Source organism: Tenrec ecaudatus, chromosome 3, assembly GCF_050624435.1.
Source record: "Tenrec ecaudatus isolate mTenEca1 chromosome 3, mTenEca1.hap1, whole genome shotgun sequence".
Taxonomy (NCBI): domain Eukaryota; kingdom Metazoa; phylum Chordata; class Mammalia; order Afrosoricida; family Tenrecidae; genus Tenrec; species Tenrec ecaudatus.
The window spans coordinates 142,791,392-142,809,197 of NC_134532.1; the positions used below are offsets into that span (position 1 = coordinate 142,791,392).

A 17,806-nucleotide genomic window follows, 5' to 3' on the forward strand; every position below is an offset into this window, starting at 1 on the left:
GAAACATATGGGGCTGTCATGAAGCCGGGCTAACTTGACGGCGACCCAAAGAACCAAACAACCTGTCCCCAAAAAACTACAACACATTTTCTAGATGTGTTAAAGGTCACCATACATTTTGTATTTAGATTATTTCGGAGAAAGCCCCACTTGTGTGATAGAGACCTTTGTTTTGCTCTGGTTTCCCCTGCCGCTCTGCATCTCCAAGCCTGGAATTCAGTATCCCAAGTGAATTACCCGAATTGCAAATGAGAATGCACAAGCCTCCTTACTTTTGCCAGTTTATGACTGTGATGTTTTTTTTTTAAAAAGCACAGAGTTAGAAGAGGCATAAAAGACAAGAAACAGATGTGGAACACCTATTTAAAGACACAAAAAGTCCCTGTTCATTGACATCTCTGCTGGCTCTGACGTCTTTCTCCTCCATCCCTGTAGGAATACTACGACAAAGGAGATTGCATTATCAGAGAAGGGGAGGAAGGAAGTACCTTTTACATTTTAGCCAAAGGAAAGGTAAATATTAATTGAAATATACTTACAGTAAAATTTTTACATTGTTTTCCATTTGCCATAAGCACACCCAATCGCTGCCTGGTTTTCCTGTTGTAACATGAGAAGTTCTCTCCACGGAACTGGTCAAGGAGCTTCCATAGGAAGGCGGGAGGGATGCCAAGGGATTGGACTCAGCACTGGGTTTGGGGACACCTGAGTCTGGGCATGGGTTCTAGCTGACACGATAAATTCTTAGTGATCTTGCCAACTTGTTTGACTTTCTTGAAATTGGTTTCAATGTATATGAAATGTTTCTATGTTCAGGACTAGAACATGCTTGGATCCAGCAGGTAGGACCAGCAGTGGATGGGGTAGTTCTCCTGACGGAATGAATTCAGCAACTGGAGACAGCAGGAGTCAGGCATTGAACTACAGAACCAGTATGGTGTAGAACTTCAATTCAGGCACAAACTTAAATTGACTTCAATGCCTTTGGAAATTTGATCCAATATATACAATGGGTCTTTTTCTTCATGCCTGACTTGAGTAGATACCATGTTGTCAGTTGTGTTTCTATGTAGATCCTTGACCATGTTCTTCAAAGATAAGATAAGGCATTTGTGAAACATTGAAGGAAAGAGCAAATGCTAGAGTACCATTGTCTATAAACTGTGGAATTTCCAACTTTTACTTTTTCTTTCTTTCTTCCCTATGGAAGAGTTTATTTTTAGAGTAGCCACTGCTCACAGTTCTCCTCATTGCAGATCCCTAAATTTAGAAGAATTTGGGTTAAAAATGACTTACATGTTATTTTTCTGACATGCACCGATGCTGACCATACCTTTGTATCAGCATGGAATCGTGCCAGCTCTCATGTTGAACTGAATACATGCAGATCCCCAGGGGGATGGAGGTTTTGTTTGCCTCTGCATGCAGGGTCATGGACCACTTTGAGATGCTCACGGGAATTGTGGACCCTCTTCTCATATTCATGTTTTATGTTCAGTTTTAAGAAGTATATTCACTTAAGTGAGTCATTCTGTCCACCAGATATAAGGACTCCTGGTACTCAGCTTTCTCTTAAAAATGTTTATTGCATTTTATTTACTTATTAAACTTTTTATCATTTTATTGGGAGCTCGTTCAGATATCATAACATTTCATAGTTCAGCCACATCAAGCAGTATTGTAAAATTGCTAACACAGTTTCAATCATTTTCTTTCTTCTTGAACTCCTCAATATCCAGCTGCCTTTTATCCCCCGCCCCCACCCACCCTACCCACCAGGAACTGTTATTCATTCATTCATTCTTGATTAATTTGCTATTCCTTTTAGACTTTCTCGAGTTTTCCTTTGAGAGGTGATACTGGGGTAGAGTCTTCCTTGTTCCAAAGGTTGGGTCCCACAATTGTACCAACAGTAGTTAGGTTGCCCTCATTTCTACAGACATAAAGCCAGGCATCTGATATTGCCTTGTCCTTGTTCTTATTCACTAAAGTTTATACAGATTGGAGGATCTCATTGAATGGAAATGTGTTCAACTTCTTATTCTTCTTTTTCTGCCTCCCTCCTGCCTTTTAAAAACTTGTTGAATATTGCTTAGGTAAAAGTTACACAGAGTACAGAAGGTCACGACCAGCCACAACTGATAAAAATATTACAAAAAGGAGAATACTTCGGAGAAAAAGCTCTTATCAGGTGAATCCATATATTTATATATTTGATTTCTTTGCATATGAAATTCTTCCTATAAAGTCATTGAATTGAGCTACCAAATAAATGGTGACTAATTTAATAATTTAATTTCATGCAGGAAGACGGTGTACTATCTTTGCATTGAAAAGCTAAACTAAGCTTGCTAGTGGAAAAAGTATTATAATTTTTAGTTTAAAAAGAATCAGAGATAAGAGAATTAAATTGTAAAGGTTATATCTTCCACTTAAGAATTACTTTTACAAAGTATGAAAAATCTCCTTGTTTAGTATTTTCATGTTTGTTGTTCATCAAGTAATAACTTTATATAATTTGGATGTTTTAAAGTATCATAAATAAAGCAGTATTTCTTTGAAAACACATATTTTTAAAAATATTTTTATTGGGAGCTCATACAACTCTTATCACAATTCATACATACATCAATGTATAAAGCACATTTGTACATTCGTTGCCCTCATCATTCTCAAAACATTTGCTCTCCACCTAAGCCCCTGGCATCAGCTCCTCATTTTTCCCCCTCCCTTCCTGCTCCCCCCTCCCTCATGAACACTTGCTAATTTATAAATTATTATTTTGTCCTATCTTACACTGTCTGACGTCTCCCTTGACATTTTAATCACCACATTTTGAGAGTTTTAGAAACAACTAAAAATAATGCATCTGAATTCCTACCTAAACCTCAGACTTAAAAAATTTTTATTCAGTAAACAAAGGAAATATCTTAAGGGGTAATAAAATGACTCAAGGGATACTTTGTACTTGCTAGTGGAAAAAAACAAAAACAAAAAGCAACAACTTCAACCTTAAGGAATTGATTTTCCTAAGCTTGAGAACTTTATAAAAGTCAATGTGTGGGACAGCATAACTTTTTTTTGGGAGTTACATATGGTTTTCTATGAAAACTAAATGTTTGCTAAGCAGTCACATAACATTGATGTTTAAACCAAATGCTTTAGTTTGAGTTCATATTCACTTTTAAAAAGTAGTATTTCTACTGCTCATCTGTCTTCCTGTTGGCTTTTGTTTGTGGAGCTACATGTCAAGGTACAGAGGTACAGAAACAAGGCAAAGTATGCATTCATTTCCTGACTACAAACTTGATTATTTAAATGACAAAGCTCTTTACTTAAAAAAAAACCCAAATTAATTCTGAAGTTATAATTAATATGTAAACTATTTAAAATGGAGTTTAAAGACAAACTCAAGAAGGCTTTCTCATTAGCTATCTGCTAATGAATTAGTTTCAATGGGTAAATACATTGTCCATTTTGTTTATTGCTTTTTATAGAATATTAAAACATGCATGCAATGCCAACAGGTGATATCATTATTCAACATTTCAATGTCAGTGTATGCTTTCTTAACATTTATAGATTAGTTCTGTCATACCTCCAAGCAAAAGTGCTAAAGTTTGAAAGTGCACAGAATTTTACAAAGGCACTAAAGAGTCCCAATCGCTCACGTAAAGGAAATGCACTATCTGATTTTGCTGAGCATGCAAATATTTATGCTGTATGTAGCAGTTTGCTGATTATACTGTTTTCCCATAAGACCATAGGAAGTTATGTTTAATACAGACACTCAACTCTCAAAAGAATTTAAGACCATAAAGTAAAATCAACGAGAAAGAAAGTTGTATATATATAGTCTTCATATTTTTCTGCAGTCATTTCTCCACTGACTGCGGCCGCATATGCCTTAGATTCTGTATATTTCTGTGACTTGCCACTAAGTATCCTTGGGAGTCCTTTCAGAACTGTGTGTGCACTCATGAAGTTATTTTGAAAAGAACATGAGCGTATTTGTAAACATGCTTTGCAATACTTGTAAAGCGTTTGCCTACAACACTCCCAATGACCATCATGCCGCTGACCAATGAAAGGATGCCATACCTCTTTCCTGTGCTCAACTCACAGATCTGGCAGTTGGCCATATTTCACCTGTATGTATGTGTCTAAACTCAAAGTTGAATACAAAGTTTTATTTGGGATTTTTTTCCACTAGAAAGTACACAGTATCCCCTGAGTCATTACCCTGCTACCAACTCCACAAGCCTATGAAGTATCAGTATTTTTACCAGTCTCTTCTAGCCTTTAAAGACCCTGTAAACTTGGAGGGGCAGACTGTTTTCTGGAAATCTCTAGAGTCCTCTGTGGAAAGGAATCTTCAATGGAATGGTATATGCGGACTACTGATGTTTTCCCTGACAAACCACTAAGGGAAGATGAACTGTCCTTGTGTGATACCATTTTCATTTGGCATTTATCAGGGTAGTTCTGCTGTTTGCTCATCTATGGCATGTGCAGTATGCCAAGACCAGCTGACATGAATTCCATAGCACTGGGTACAAGGGGGGGTGTGTTTTGAAGTGTCTTTAGTTTATGCATCAAACCGACGGCACCTAACAGCTGCCACATTAGAGGAAACGAATGTAAGGAACGGTCTCTAAGGAAATACCTTTAAATGGGGCTTGACCCAGTGGCATTCACTAGGTAATTAAATTAATATAGCATCAGGTTATATGCCATAATTCATCATCTATAAGCTAATCATCAATTTTAAGATGTACCATTATATCATGTTCCCTCCAAGAAAGAAAGAAAATGCAGCTCATCATATGTAAGGCATTCAATGCAAGACCTGCTCTGAGTTCAGGGTTTTTAATGGAGATTATTCATCCTAGTCTGGATGAAATAAATGTATATTAGCATTTTCTTAAGTGTGTTGTATGGTACAAGGAACACTTTCTTTGGTGTTTCTTATTGGATGTTATCATGTGTTCATTGTTTGAATGCTTTCCAATAATTTTTCTGAGCTATCACTTTCATCTTACTTTCCTCCATGTTGATTAGAGTGTCACCTTGTTTCACATGAGACCTATTTTATATTTTGGCTCAAACCAGGCTCAAAACTAGACCCCATATTCATTGTGGTCACCGACACCTCTACATTTCCCGTACAGTTATCTGTTCTCCTCTGAAGTCCAGTGAACATAACTTTTATTTAAACACATTCCAAGTCCTTATGGGATGAGGGAGAGAATAAGCAAAAAGTAAGGTAGTGAAATTGAAAATTGCCTTGGGAGCATTCAGTGACAAGGCATCATACAACATGAAACATCCCTGAGTAACAATGCATGTTCAATGTCTAACTGCGGGGCGAGTTGACATAACCATTTGTTTTCTCTGCAGCGATGACGTCAGGTCTGCTAACATTATTGCGGAAGAAAATGACGTCGCGTGCCTGGTTATAGATCGAGAGTGAGTATCCTGATGTTGGGGAAGGCAGGCTACTGTCACCTTGGCGGACTAGGCCTTCGGTTTCCCTAAGGGACGATCTGTCTTCTCATTCATCACCCCTGAGAAATGCTTCCCAGTGCTAAGCTGTGAGGACAGTCTATTAAAATTCATGGGGAGAAAGCAAGCCTTCTGATCTGAATCTGTTTGAGGCAGCAGCAGATGTGGGCAGGCTAAATATTTTGTGTGGGAAGTTTGTACATAAATATCAGCAATCGACTGATTTACATTCTGCATCTTCCAGGGAAATGAGCTTATTAGTGCTTTTTGGGATTTTCTTTCCACCGAACATAGTGAACATTTTCACAATTTATTTAGAAAATGCACTAATATAAAAATGTTATGCATCTCTATGACAGAATATGAACTATCCTTTAGGTACACATAAACCCCGTTACATTTTAAAAGAACATCTGTAGCAGTTTTCCAAGTGATGTATGCCAATAGCTCCCCATCGCTTAGATTACTTTTCAGAATAGAGCCTATTTTGTGCCCTTAACTCTCCTGAAACTGTATTTGGAGCTGAACCCTGGAATCTTTCATACACCAGTCAAAATGTATGGATTATATACTAGATACAATAAAAGAAATGTTCAAAACCAGAACATTGCCTGATAATAGTCATAATGTAGTTGAAAAAATAGGGCATATGAATCTGAAATATAAACAAAACCTATTAAAATGTCTAGCAAAAGCTTTCAAAAGGAAAGATACAGTTGACTGCTAACTAAACATAATTTATAGAGGTTTAGAGCTATAAAGAACTCTAGAATGTTTTTATTTAAACTGTTTATTATGGAAAATTTCATACATTCTCAAAATCAAACTGAATCGTACATGGACTCCATACTAGAAAGCCAACAGTCCTCAATGCTTGCTTGATACAGACCCTGTTCCCACCGCCTGCTTTTCCCTCACTATTTTCCAGAAAGTTCTAAACATAAAATTATGCTAATAATATATTTTACCAAACTCTCTCAAAGCTACCATATATACCCTAGTATAAGCTGACCCGACTAATGGCCGAGGCACCTAATTTTACCACAAAAACTGCATTAAAATGTGCTGATTACAAAGATCAACATATAACCTCCTCCTTGGGGGATGGACAACAGAAAAATGGGTGGAAGGAGACATCGGACAATGTAAGATATGACAAAATAATAATTTATAAATTATCAAGGGTTTGTGAGGGAAAGGGGAGCAGGGAGGGATGGGGGAAAATAAGGAGCTGATGCCAGGGGCTTACGTGGAGAGCAAATATTTTGAGAATGTAATGAATGTACAAATGTGCTTTACGCAATGGATGTATGGATGGATTGTGATAAGAGTTGTATGAGTCACCAATAAAATGATTTTTTTAAATGTGTTGAAAACCGCAGCTTATACACAAGTATATACAGTATTATCTTTAATTTTTAAATCAGAGCATCATCAACACATTAAAATGTTAATAATAATTATATCTTAGTTGTGATTCTCTAGAGAAAACAGCCAGCACTCCTCCGTTAGCTTGTGCACTGTGGTGGCTTGTGCGTGGCTCAGACATAGCGATGCCACTGATATTTCCAATGCCAGCAGGGTCACCCAAAGTGAGCACGTTTCAGCAGGGCTTCCAGAAAAGAGCAGACAATGAAGAAGGATTCAGCTTCCACCATGAAACATTGTCAGATCCGGAAGGCCTGATGACTGGAAGCAGTACATTGACAGTTGGCTGCCAAGAGATGTAGACTGGATTCAGAAAAGGAGGTGGAATAAGGGATATCATTGCTGACATAGATGACTCTTGACTCAAAGCAAGAATACCAGAAAGATGTTTAGTTGGGTTTTATACACTGTACAGAAGTATTTGACTGTGTGGATCATAATAGATTATGAATGACCTTGAGAAGAGTGGGAACCCCATAGCCCTTCATCATGCTCATTGGGAAACTACATGAATCAAAAGGCAACTGTGGGAACAGGACGAGGGTATACTGCGTGGTTTAAAGTTTGGAGAGGTGTACATCAAAGTTGCATCCTCTAACATTACTTATTCAACTGTATGCTGAGCAAGCCATCAGAGAAGCTGGACTGTATGAAGAAGAGCGAAGCATCAGGATTGGAGGAAGGCTGAGTAGCAAGCTGCTATGTGCAGATGAAACCACCTTGCTTGCTGAAAGTGGAGAGGACTCGAAACTCTTGCTGATGAAGACCAAGGATTGTAGCCTTCAGTATGGATTGTGACTCAATGTAAAGAAGACAAAATCCTCACAACTGGACCAATGGGGAACACCAGGATAAATGGAGAACGTTTTCAAGGATTGTGTCTTGCTTGGGAGCAGCAGTCAAGAAACCAGAAGACACATTGTATTAGGTAAATTTGCTACACAAGGTCTCATTCCAGGATTGAAAAGCAAGGATGGTACTGTGAGACCTAAGGTACACCTCAGCCAGGGTATTTCCATTGCCTCGTATGCATATGAAAGTGGGACAGTGAATAAGGAAGACCAGAGAGGAATTGGTGCACTCGAATGGTGATGCTGGAGAAGAATATTGAAAGTACCCTGGACTGCTAAAAGAACTAATCAATCTGTCTTGGAAGAAGTATGGTCGGAGTATTTTCTTAGAGCCAAGGATGGCAAGACTGTGGACGCATTGTTAGGAGAGACCAGTTCCTGGGCAGCGAGAGAGAGGAAGACACTCAACAAGATGGACGGACACAGTAGCTGCAAGGATGGGCTCAGGCACAGGGACAATTGTGAGAATGGTGCAGGACTGATCAGTGTTTCCTTCTGTTGTGCCGAATGTCCGTATGGGTCTGAATGGCCTGATGGTAACTAGTGAGAACAACAGAGAAAACAGAACAAATATCTGTAGCCTCATCACATATTGACTAGCTTGTTTTCTGATATTCCACATTTATGATAATAGTAAAAATATCGATATGATTACTCCATACATCTCCTGTGAAGCAAGAATGAAACTCACTGTGATAGCTAAGGTTTTGTGTCAACTTGTCTGTTCCATGATTATATAATTTGACAGTCATAATATGAAGTTATCATCTTACTTTTTTGGCATACAAGGTAGTCACCCTCTATTTTCACATAATATAAACTGTCATATTTCTACTTTGTCATTAGAATATAACCATACCAATATGTCAATAAGCAATGAGTGTGCGTGCATGTGTGTGTGGGTTGGTGTGTATAAAAATTTACTTCAAAGAATTAGCACATACAATGTTGAGGGTTGGCTAGAAAGTCCAAACCCCAGAAATCAGATACACGTAGGGAGCCTTAATTCAGTCACAGCAATGCTGTGGACTGACAAGTCTCAAAAGCTATAGGTCTGGTGGTAGGATAGACAATTTAGCAAGCTTTCCCCCCAAGATTCATAGATCAGGCAATGGTAAGAGTTCAAACTGGGGAGAGAGGAATTTCTTCCTAAATACTTATTTTGCAGTTTGAAGGCAGCATGCATCCTAATGAAACTCCCCTTTTAACAGATTGTTTGGATACATTACATTGGATTGTATTACTGAAAAGCAACTAGTCTAGTATTTGGCTAAACCACTGGGAACCATAGCCCACCCAAAACAATCTATAAATTAACCATCATCAACTCTTCATATAATTTAGTTATTATAATTCTCCCCTTTATAGACAAAAAAAGTTATTTCAAGGTAGGCTAAAGAATTGTCCAACAGTGGCATTGTGATGGAGGAGGCGGGATTGCCCAAGTTTCTTGGTTCATGGAACAATCTTACCACCGTTCCTTTTGGGGTCCCTTGGCATCTGTGTTCAACGAACCCTGGTGGTGTAGGGGTTACTAGGTTAACTGCTGAGCACAAGGTCTGTGGGGAAAAGATGAGGCTTTCTACCTCCATAAAGAGTTATAGTCTCAGAAACTCACAGCGGCAGTTCTACCCTGCCAATAGCATTGCCCTGAGTCAGAATGTGCTCGATAAAACAAGCATTCACTCTGCAGCAAAGATGTTTTTACCCAAAATTTAAACTTTGGAATTGGGCCTCAAAGAATTAATAGAATGTTTCTAGCAAAATGGAAATGTAGGGGACACTACAGATGAAGTCAGCTTCCAAAGTAAAACTATGGGACTAAAGGAATGTGAAGTATGTTCAAGGAACAGTTAATTTTTGGATGGAAACTAGTCAACAGAAAATATAACCCCAAACCAAACCAAGCCCACTGTCATCAAGTTGATTCTAATTCAGAGTGACCCTACAATTTTCTCCAAATAGTGCATTCTTTTATGTACAAGAGGGCATTTAAAATTATATCCAAGCATTCTGTAGCATGAGCTGTGCAATGACATGAATTATACTAAAATATTAGAACTAAATATATGATAAAAAACAAAACAGAAAATCCAAACCGTCTGCACTGAGTCCATTCTGATTCATACCAACCCCATCAGACAGGGTAGAACTGCCCCCTGGTTTCCTAAGGCCGCAAATCCCGGGAGAGGAGAACACGGCACCTTCCTCCTAGGCAGCTGGCTTTACCGGCTCATTTAATAGTTTGCAGCCCAATATGTAGCCTGATACATATGTAGCCTGATAAATATGAAAGAAAGAAATAGCTCTGTATTCTTTTTCATCATAATCACACACAGCACATATTTATGTGTGTTTTCCTATAGTAATAATCTGTAACAAGATATAACTATCATGTTTTGTTGCCATATTCTTTTGAAATGTACTTACCGGTGTTTAATTAAAATGAAAGTATCTAATTTAGATCCTTTTTATATAAAGAATTGCCTTAAGTACAGTGAGACAGAAACAAGGTATAGGAATATATTTTATGAATCAAGAAATTGGAAGAGTCAGGAAGGCGTACATCCTACATTTTGTGTGGTAGTCTGGTCATCTTAACGTCTTTGTTACTGACCCTCCCTTTGCAGCCGGGTGGTGTCGTGGGTTGGTTACTCACTGGACTGCTGATCACAAAGTCAGCAGTTGGACGCTACCAGCTGTTCCCTAGTGTTCTGTGGCACATGAGACTTTCTATCCTATAAAGATCGACAGTCTTGAAACCCACACGTGTAGTGCTACCCTGCCCTAGAGGGTTGCTATGGGCAGGAATCGACATGAGGCCAAGAAGGGTTTTGGTTGTTTCCACTCTGAAGAGGATTCCAGATTGGATGATGAATTATGTGATCACCTGAGCTCTAACTCCTCGCTTCAATGTTCCCACAGTGCACCATGTATGTTCTCATCGTTAATCACACTTGATGTAATGGCTTTATTTAACATCTGTCTTCCCATGTGTCCAGACACAAGGGCAGTCTGGCTGACAGCTGCCACAGGGCTGCGTTTGAAATAGCCCTTGGCATCTGGGAAGTGCTCCCCAGATGTTGCCAGAATAAAGGGCTCTGCCTTTGCAATGAACTCTCGTGACTGAGAGTCCGGGACTATTTGTCTTTTCTTTTCTGATTTATTATCTTAACAAATTCTTAGAATAAATACATCACAAAAAGGAGAGTTGAAGTTTGTGCCATGTTTCATGTTTTAAAAATATGATACAGCACACAACTAATTGTGGAAAGGGGCAATAATTCTAAACAAATGGAAGTCTGATTTATGTTCTTACTTATTTCATTGTTGAGGCCAATTTCAAAGGAGTTTGCTAGTTACCCAGAAGCCATATGATCCAAACAATACAGGCTGTTTGAGTGGAGAAGCTAGAATATTATAGATGTTTAAGCTTGAATTTAGATCACTTAGCTAAGAAATTTTAGGGACTGTGACACAAGAGTTACCTACATTTCTTTTTAAAAATTGCTTACAACTAAATAGTTTTTAGTTGATTTGACAGCAAACAAAATAGTGCTGAAGTATAAAGACACCATGAATATGGGCATGGTTTCTTTTTGTTTTATTTAAGGTGACCATGGATCGAGACCAAATCAATGTTGACTAACTACAAAAACAAAGAATAAATGAAAAGAAAATAGAGGGAAATTATTTTAACTTGAAAAATTGTTACCAAAAATTGGAATTCCTATGGCAATATTTTTTTATTTTTACTGAACTATAGTAGGTAGGTCCTATAAATATAGGTAGGCCTTGTAAATGAGCCCCCTCCCCTCACACACACAAAAAAATAAAAAACCAGGATAGAAAAAGGATAGGGAATAAATCTGGTGGGGAAAATGGAAAATAGTTCACATGGCGTTGTGCTACATACGGACCTACATAAAAGTAGAGAAGTGTTGCTGTTGGGACTCAGTTGAAATGAGCAGTGGGCTCTGTGAAGCAGGATCCCTGTGGCATCAGTGGGTGGTGTTCAGGGCTCAGTGGGCTTTTAAGTGGTCACAGGACACTGTTCTGCAACTCTGGCTGATTACTTTAGGATATCTGCAGGTAAAGTCTCACTATTTTATTCTGTTCTGTACAAAGTGCTCAGGATAATGCTGGGATGATTCAAGCATCTTCTCTATTTTCAGAAACTATTTTGTAATAGGAAGTAAAACTCCCTAATACAGATAAATCAACATAGACTGTAGGCTGAGGGTGTGGAAAGCATTGGAAGAACAACCAAGGAAAGAATCCTTTCTTAATAAGGAAGGTGTGTGTGTGTGTGTGTGTGTGCGTGTGTGTGTGTGCGCGTGTGTGTGTGCGTGTGTGTGTGTGCGCGTGTGTGTGTGTGTGCGCGTGTGTGTCTGTGTGTGCGTGTGTGTGTGTCTGTGTGTGCATGTGTCTGTGTGTGCGTGCGTGTGTGTGTGTGTGCGCGCGTGTGTGTGCGCGTGCGTGTGCGTGTGTGTGCGTGTGTGTCTGTGTGTGTGTGCGTGTGTGTGTCTGTGTGTGTGTGCGTGTGTGTGTGTCTGTGTGTGTGTGCGTGTGTGTGTGCGTGTGTGTGTGTGTGTGTGTGTGTGTGTGCGTGTGTGTGTGTGTGTGTTAATCTCAAGTGGAGAAGGTGGGCATTCCCAGAGATAGTGAGTGCCCTGGGATGGCATGGGGGGCAGGGCCTCAGAGAAGTATGACACAAAGCTAGGGTGCAAGGGTGAGTGAGGTCAAGAGAAGATAGCTGGACCTCAGAGGAAGAGCAACTAAGGTGGAAAAGATGGATTTTATTAGGAAGGAATGTGGACTGAATAGTAGAGATAAGAGATCTCTTTTATCTTTGATTTTTTAAAACAAATAGCTTGGCTTAACTAAACAAGATAAGGAAAACAGAGCGATTACATGAGTAGCCTGTTGATTCAGCAAACAGATCATGTTAATTATTTTCTTTCCACTGTGTGTATTTAAAGTAATAATAGGTTAAAAAAAAGATACAATTGTTTATAAACCTGAATCTCGGGCATAAATAATAACTCACAACATGTTTCTCTGGCCTTGATAGTCCGTTGGTTTTCATAAAGTCAAAGGGACACTTACACCCTGTCATCACTGTTCAATAGAATTCTCTCTTCCCATCCAGCAGCCTGGGTTGCATCCCTGGCCAATGCAGCACGTGTGCAGCCACCACCATTTAGTTGGGGGACTTGCTATGATGCTGATCAGATGCCATCCTAGTGTCTAGACTAAGATAGATGAGGACGAAGGTGGGGTGACAGAAATCAGCCAGGGAAAACATTACGGATCATAGTGGTCTGATCCAAAACCTATCATGGGGATGAAGCAGAAACAGGTAGCCTTTAGTTTTTTTGAGCATGGAGTCACGATGAGATGGGAGCTAATAACAATAACAAATATTTGGCATATTGATACAACTATAATATTCAATCATGTTGGAGAGAAACTTACAAAATGGGAGTAGTCTTTTCAGAGATTGGGGGAAAGTATAAAGTGAAATGGTAATTATCATTCCAGAGCTCTTTACTGTATATTATTTTGTCTTGTTAGAACATTCAACCAAACAGTGGGGACATTTGAAGAACTCCAAAAATACCTTGAAGGGTATGTGGCAAACCTGAACCGGGATGACGAAAAAAGACATGCTAAGTAAGTGTTGGGATACTTTCCTAAACCAGACACGGCTTCTGATAGCCAAGTGCTTGGGAGAGGGGAGTTGGGACTATGTGGTCACCTAGTGTGTGTCCATTAGAAATTTCTGAGTTGTTTGTAATTGTTATTTTGCAAAGAGGACCGCTAGCATGGATACTTTGAAGCAGTTTCAAGTTATGTGAAGAGTAGAAAGTTAGGGAGAAACTCCACCACAGTGGACCTTGAGAAAGGAATTCTTTCTTCCATCCAGCAACTTAGCTTAAGAGGGTGCGAATTCACAAAGAATCCTCTTTTGCCTGTCTCTTTTAATGGAAACCCAACACAAATGCCAACTCACAGAGCAACTCATTCATTCTGATTATAGGAAAACAGCTAACCACTCAGACTTCCTTCAGTATATAAGGGAGCTATTGCCCCAGGGGAGGAATTCCACGGTGCCTTCAGCTAAGCAGTTAGACTGCTAACCACAAGTTGGTGGTTCAAACCCACCACCCATCTTTCTCCCACATAGGGTCACTGTGAGTTGGAATTGACTAGATGTCAGTGGGTTTGGTATGACCTGGAGGAAGAGTTCTAAATGAAATAAAATATATTTTCATGTAGTAGGGGAAAAAAGAAAGAAAACTCTTTTAATGAAAGTTATTAGGAATGTACCCTCTACCTTTTGTACATTAACTATATGGGTCACATAGTGCAAAGAGAGTTAGATAACCAGAAGTTCTAGAAAACAGGCACTAGACTAACTTAGAGCATTCATTCAGGACCTCTTGAAGCTTTATTTTTTTTTTTTGGAGGGTGTGTGTGCAAGGTACAGATTTGCATTTTCTATCCCGAAGGTCTTTCATAGTTATAACTTATGACTATCTATTGCAGACACAAAACTTCATTCATAATTTGAATCACAATGTTGCACAGCAAGTAAGCCGTGCATTCTTTCTATGTTTCATAAAGCTATTTTGTTCTTGTTTAGTCATGGAAAGCTTCAAGATCTGACAAAACTAGCAAACTGCAGCACAGATTTTCAGTGTGCTGTTCTCCCTTCTGAAGAGCAAAGGGATTGTTCTCTGGTTTCATTCTCCCCCTCTCATTCTCTCGTTTAATTTTTTTAAAGCTTTATAGCAGTATATTTTACATACTACCAAATTTACCCGTTTTCTCATTGAATCTGTTTGACATATATCTATTTCTTGTGTGTGCACTTCCATTTTGTGTGTCCTCTTTTGCTTTTTTTGAGTTTTTACTCTCTCTCTCTCTCTCTCTCTCTCTCTCTCTCTCTCTCTCTCTCTCTCTCTCTCTCTCTGTAGAAGGACTTGGATCTGATTCTACAAGGGAAGTTCAAAAAGTCCCTGGGAAAATACATTGCCTTTTAATTCTACCTTTTCATGAGTATTTTTTTTTTAGTCCCTGGTATAAAAATTGAGATAGTCTTTGTGACAGATATGAGCTTATTGTTGAGTGGAATCTCCTTGCAGTGTGGGCCTTGGTTGACTACAGGGTGCATATAAAGTGTCTCCTGTCTTCTACAGGAGGTCCATGTCTAACCGGAAGCTGTCCAAAGCACTCTCTCTGGAAATGATTCAGCTAAAGGAGAAGGTGGCCAGATTTTCCTCATCATCCCCATTCCAGAACCTTGAGATTATTGCAACTCTGGGCGTTGGTGGGTTCGGAAGAGTTGAGCTTGTAAGGGGTTTACGTTTCAAGCATCTGAGAGAAGCCTTTTGATTATAATTTTGTGTGATATTCCAGTATATCTTAGAGGAATGTATGAATTGTTTTTGCTAGCTAAAACTTTGCTTTGAACTGAAATTGAGAAAGTGAATGCTGCATTGTATTTTGCTTTGTAGCAGTAAAATTTAAGAACATAACTATTTCAAGTTTCTAACATTCCATCCTCTGTGAATTATTTTTCTTGATGATAATCATTGGAATATGCATCCTCAGAGTCTATCAAATATATAAGATATGTTTATACATTTTACTGAAGACATATTAGCTCTCTGTATACTCGAAAGAAGCGGAAGTGACATCAAAAAGAAAATTTCAATTTACAGTTAACTCTCTTAGTCCTCACATGGTAATCTGTATAGATTTGTTGAGCTTTCATTCCACTATTTTTGCATTGCTCAAAATTTTCCTCTCAAACAAAAGAGAAGAAGATGAACCCGCGAGGAAACTTGACAAGCAGCCTTCTGTGGTGTTTCCCAGGACAGCTGGGGAGTTAGGACCTGACATCACCACGTCTCTGAACTGTAGAAGCCCCTTCCAAAGATTGGCAAGAGTGCTGCCGTTCGACCAGGTGCTCTGAAGAAACTATAAAACGGTGCCTTTCCGGGCAGATGGCTCCACACCCTTGTCAGTTAGCACACCCTTCTCTGCCCGCAGATTTTTAACAATTCCCTGCACACTAACTAACCTCTGGGAACCTGCCGGCCCCCCCGCCCCATCTGCTGGATGGCCTCTAGGCAAGCTGGTCGGAAGTGCTGCCAAGAGACATGGGTCGTGCTCCTCACACACAGCCAGAACCTCACCCCCGACAGTGGGGAGGCGGAGGGGGTAGCTTCTTCAGAGGGCAAAGGAGATTTGTCAAGGTCATCCTACCATATGGAGAGAGAAGGGTCATCTCCATCTGCAATGACAGTTTCACCAAAGATGGCAAAGGCAGGAGGATCGAATGAGAGATGCTGAGATCTGGTTTTTCCCCAGTTAGATTAGAATGAAAGCAGTAATTCCACCAAAGACTTGCGAATCCTGGGTAGTCGCAGTGATGGCGGATGGGGGCAACAGATAGCATGCAGTGGTTTTCGTGCGATCTAAGTACTTGTTATATCGACTGTGATTATGGACTTTGGAGCCTTCAGAACCATTGTCTGTTTTACAGGTTTGTACTTCGATCTAAGCGGTGTGGAGTGGTGTGGAGGCTCCTAGAGCACGTCTCTCTGATAGCAACCTTCTGCTCCATGTGGTTGCCGCCAGGGGTCTTTGAGCTTTTGAGATGTGCCCGGTGTGGCTAATTAATTTATTTTAAATAACTTCAAAGGGCTAGTGGCAATTATATTGGATAGTACAATTTAAACCTTGATTTATGTGTTCTCTTTTGAAAATTCAAAGCAATGACTATTCAAGAGAGAGCAATGTTTGGGCACTTCTCAAGTTTTTTCTTGTCATACAATCAAAAGTGCATCAAGATTTCTGAACATTTAATCTTCTAACCAGAGGGCTTTTTTATTTCCCTCCTTGTTTAATGAAAAAAATATTGAGCATCCTATTGTGAAGTATTTTGGCAGTGTGCATGCCCACACGGAAATCAGTTCTCAGAGAGTTATGTGGTTTACATGATTTGATATTATTTGAATGTGAAAAAGTCTAGCTCTTACATATTAACCTGTTATAGATAAGACATTATAAATGTCTACATAAGCTAATTTTTTAATCTTTCTATTTCTGTAGGTTAAGGTGAAAAATGAGAATGTGGCTTTTGCCATGAAGTGTATCAGGAAGAAACACATCGTTGACACGAAGCAGCAAGAGCACGTTTACTCAGAGAAGAGGATCCTGGAAGAGTTATGCTCCCCGTTCATTGTGAGGTAAGTGACCATTCAGCCGTCAGGACTTTCATGCTAGTGTTTATGTGCAAGGGGACAGAAGACGAGGGAGAGGAAGTCCTGTGCAGAATTCTCCGCTGCAGTCAGCAGTTTTTAGAAAGGTGAAAGTTTGAAATGTGGGCTCAGGACTTATCCAGATGTTTTGATTCTTGAGTAAGTCTCAAGGAAAAAGCAGGGCAGGACTGCTCCTGGTGGGGAAGCATGAATGTAAAAATGACTGTGGAATAATTTTGACTGAATATATGATCTAAAGCCAATTAAAGTTTTGGAGTAGTGGAGCAAGAATTCACCAGAAACATTTCAGGGCCGTGCTGGGTGTGCATTTTACAGGAGCTGGTATTTGGATCTCTGTAGGATGCTATCGGACACCAAAACACGGTCCTCCCAATGCTTCAATATCCAGAGATCCATCTTCTTAATAGAGCTTACATCTATCGTTAGAGTTTGGAGAAGAAATATAGCTCACTCTAGGCAACAGCCCCTTTTATTTGTGAATTCATGCACAAATAAATCAACTTATGTTCTAAATGTGAAAGTCCCAGAGTATATCTTTTCTGTAGCTTCTGGGGGGTGTACAGTACCACAGCATTAAAAAGATTTTTATTTTAAAATCACATTTCTTAAAGCTTCTACCTACCTAACTATATCCTGAGCTTCACACTTTTTTTTTAATTAAAAAGGAAATCTGAATTCCAGAAATTTTGGCAATGGTCATTCAGTTACCTTACTATTGATTAGGAT

At 39.3% G+C, this 17,806-nt stretch overlaps 1 protein-coding gene across 2 annotated transcripts in view; it reads left to right on the plus strand.

The window, feature by feature from the left end:
* Positions 1-17,806, plus strand: part of PRKG2 (protein kinase cGMP-dependent 2) — a 98,040-nt gene that overhangs the window by 41,654 nt on the left and 38,580 nt on the right. Inside the window, exons 6-11 of one of the 2 annotated variants that reach the window (XM_075544911.1) lie at positions 436-513; positions 2,097-2,191; positions 5,401-5,469; positions 13,362-13,460; positions 14,990-15,143; positions 16,911-17,047. In XM_075544911.1, the coding sequence (XP_075401026.1) occupies positions 436-513; positions 2,097-2,191; positions 5,401-5,469; positions 13,362-13,460; positions 14,990-15,143; positions 16,911-17,047 (632 nt within the window). The remainder of the gene's footprint in view (positions 1-435; positions 514-2,096; positions 2,192-5,400; positions 5,470-13,361; positions 13,461-14,989; positions 15,144-16,910; positions 17,048-17,806) is intronic. The other variant, XM_075544912.1, reaches the window with a different exon arrangement.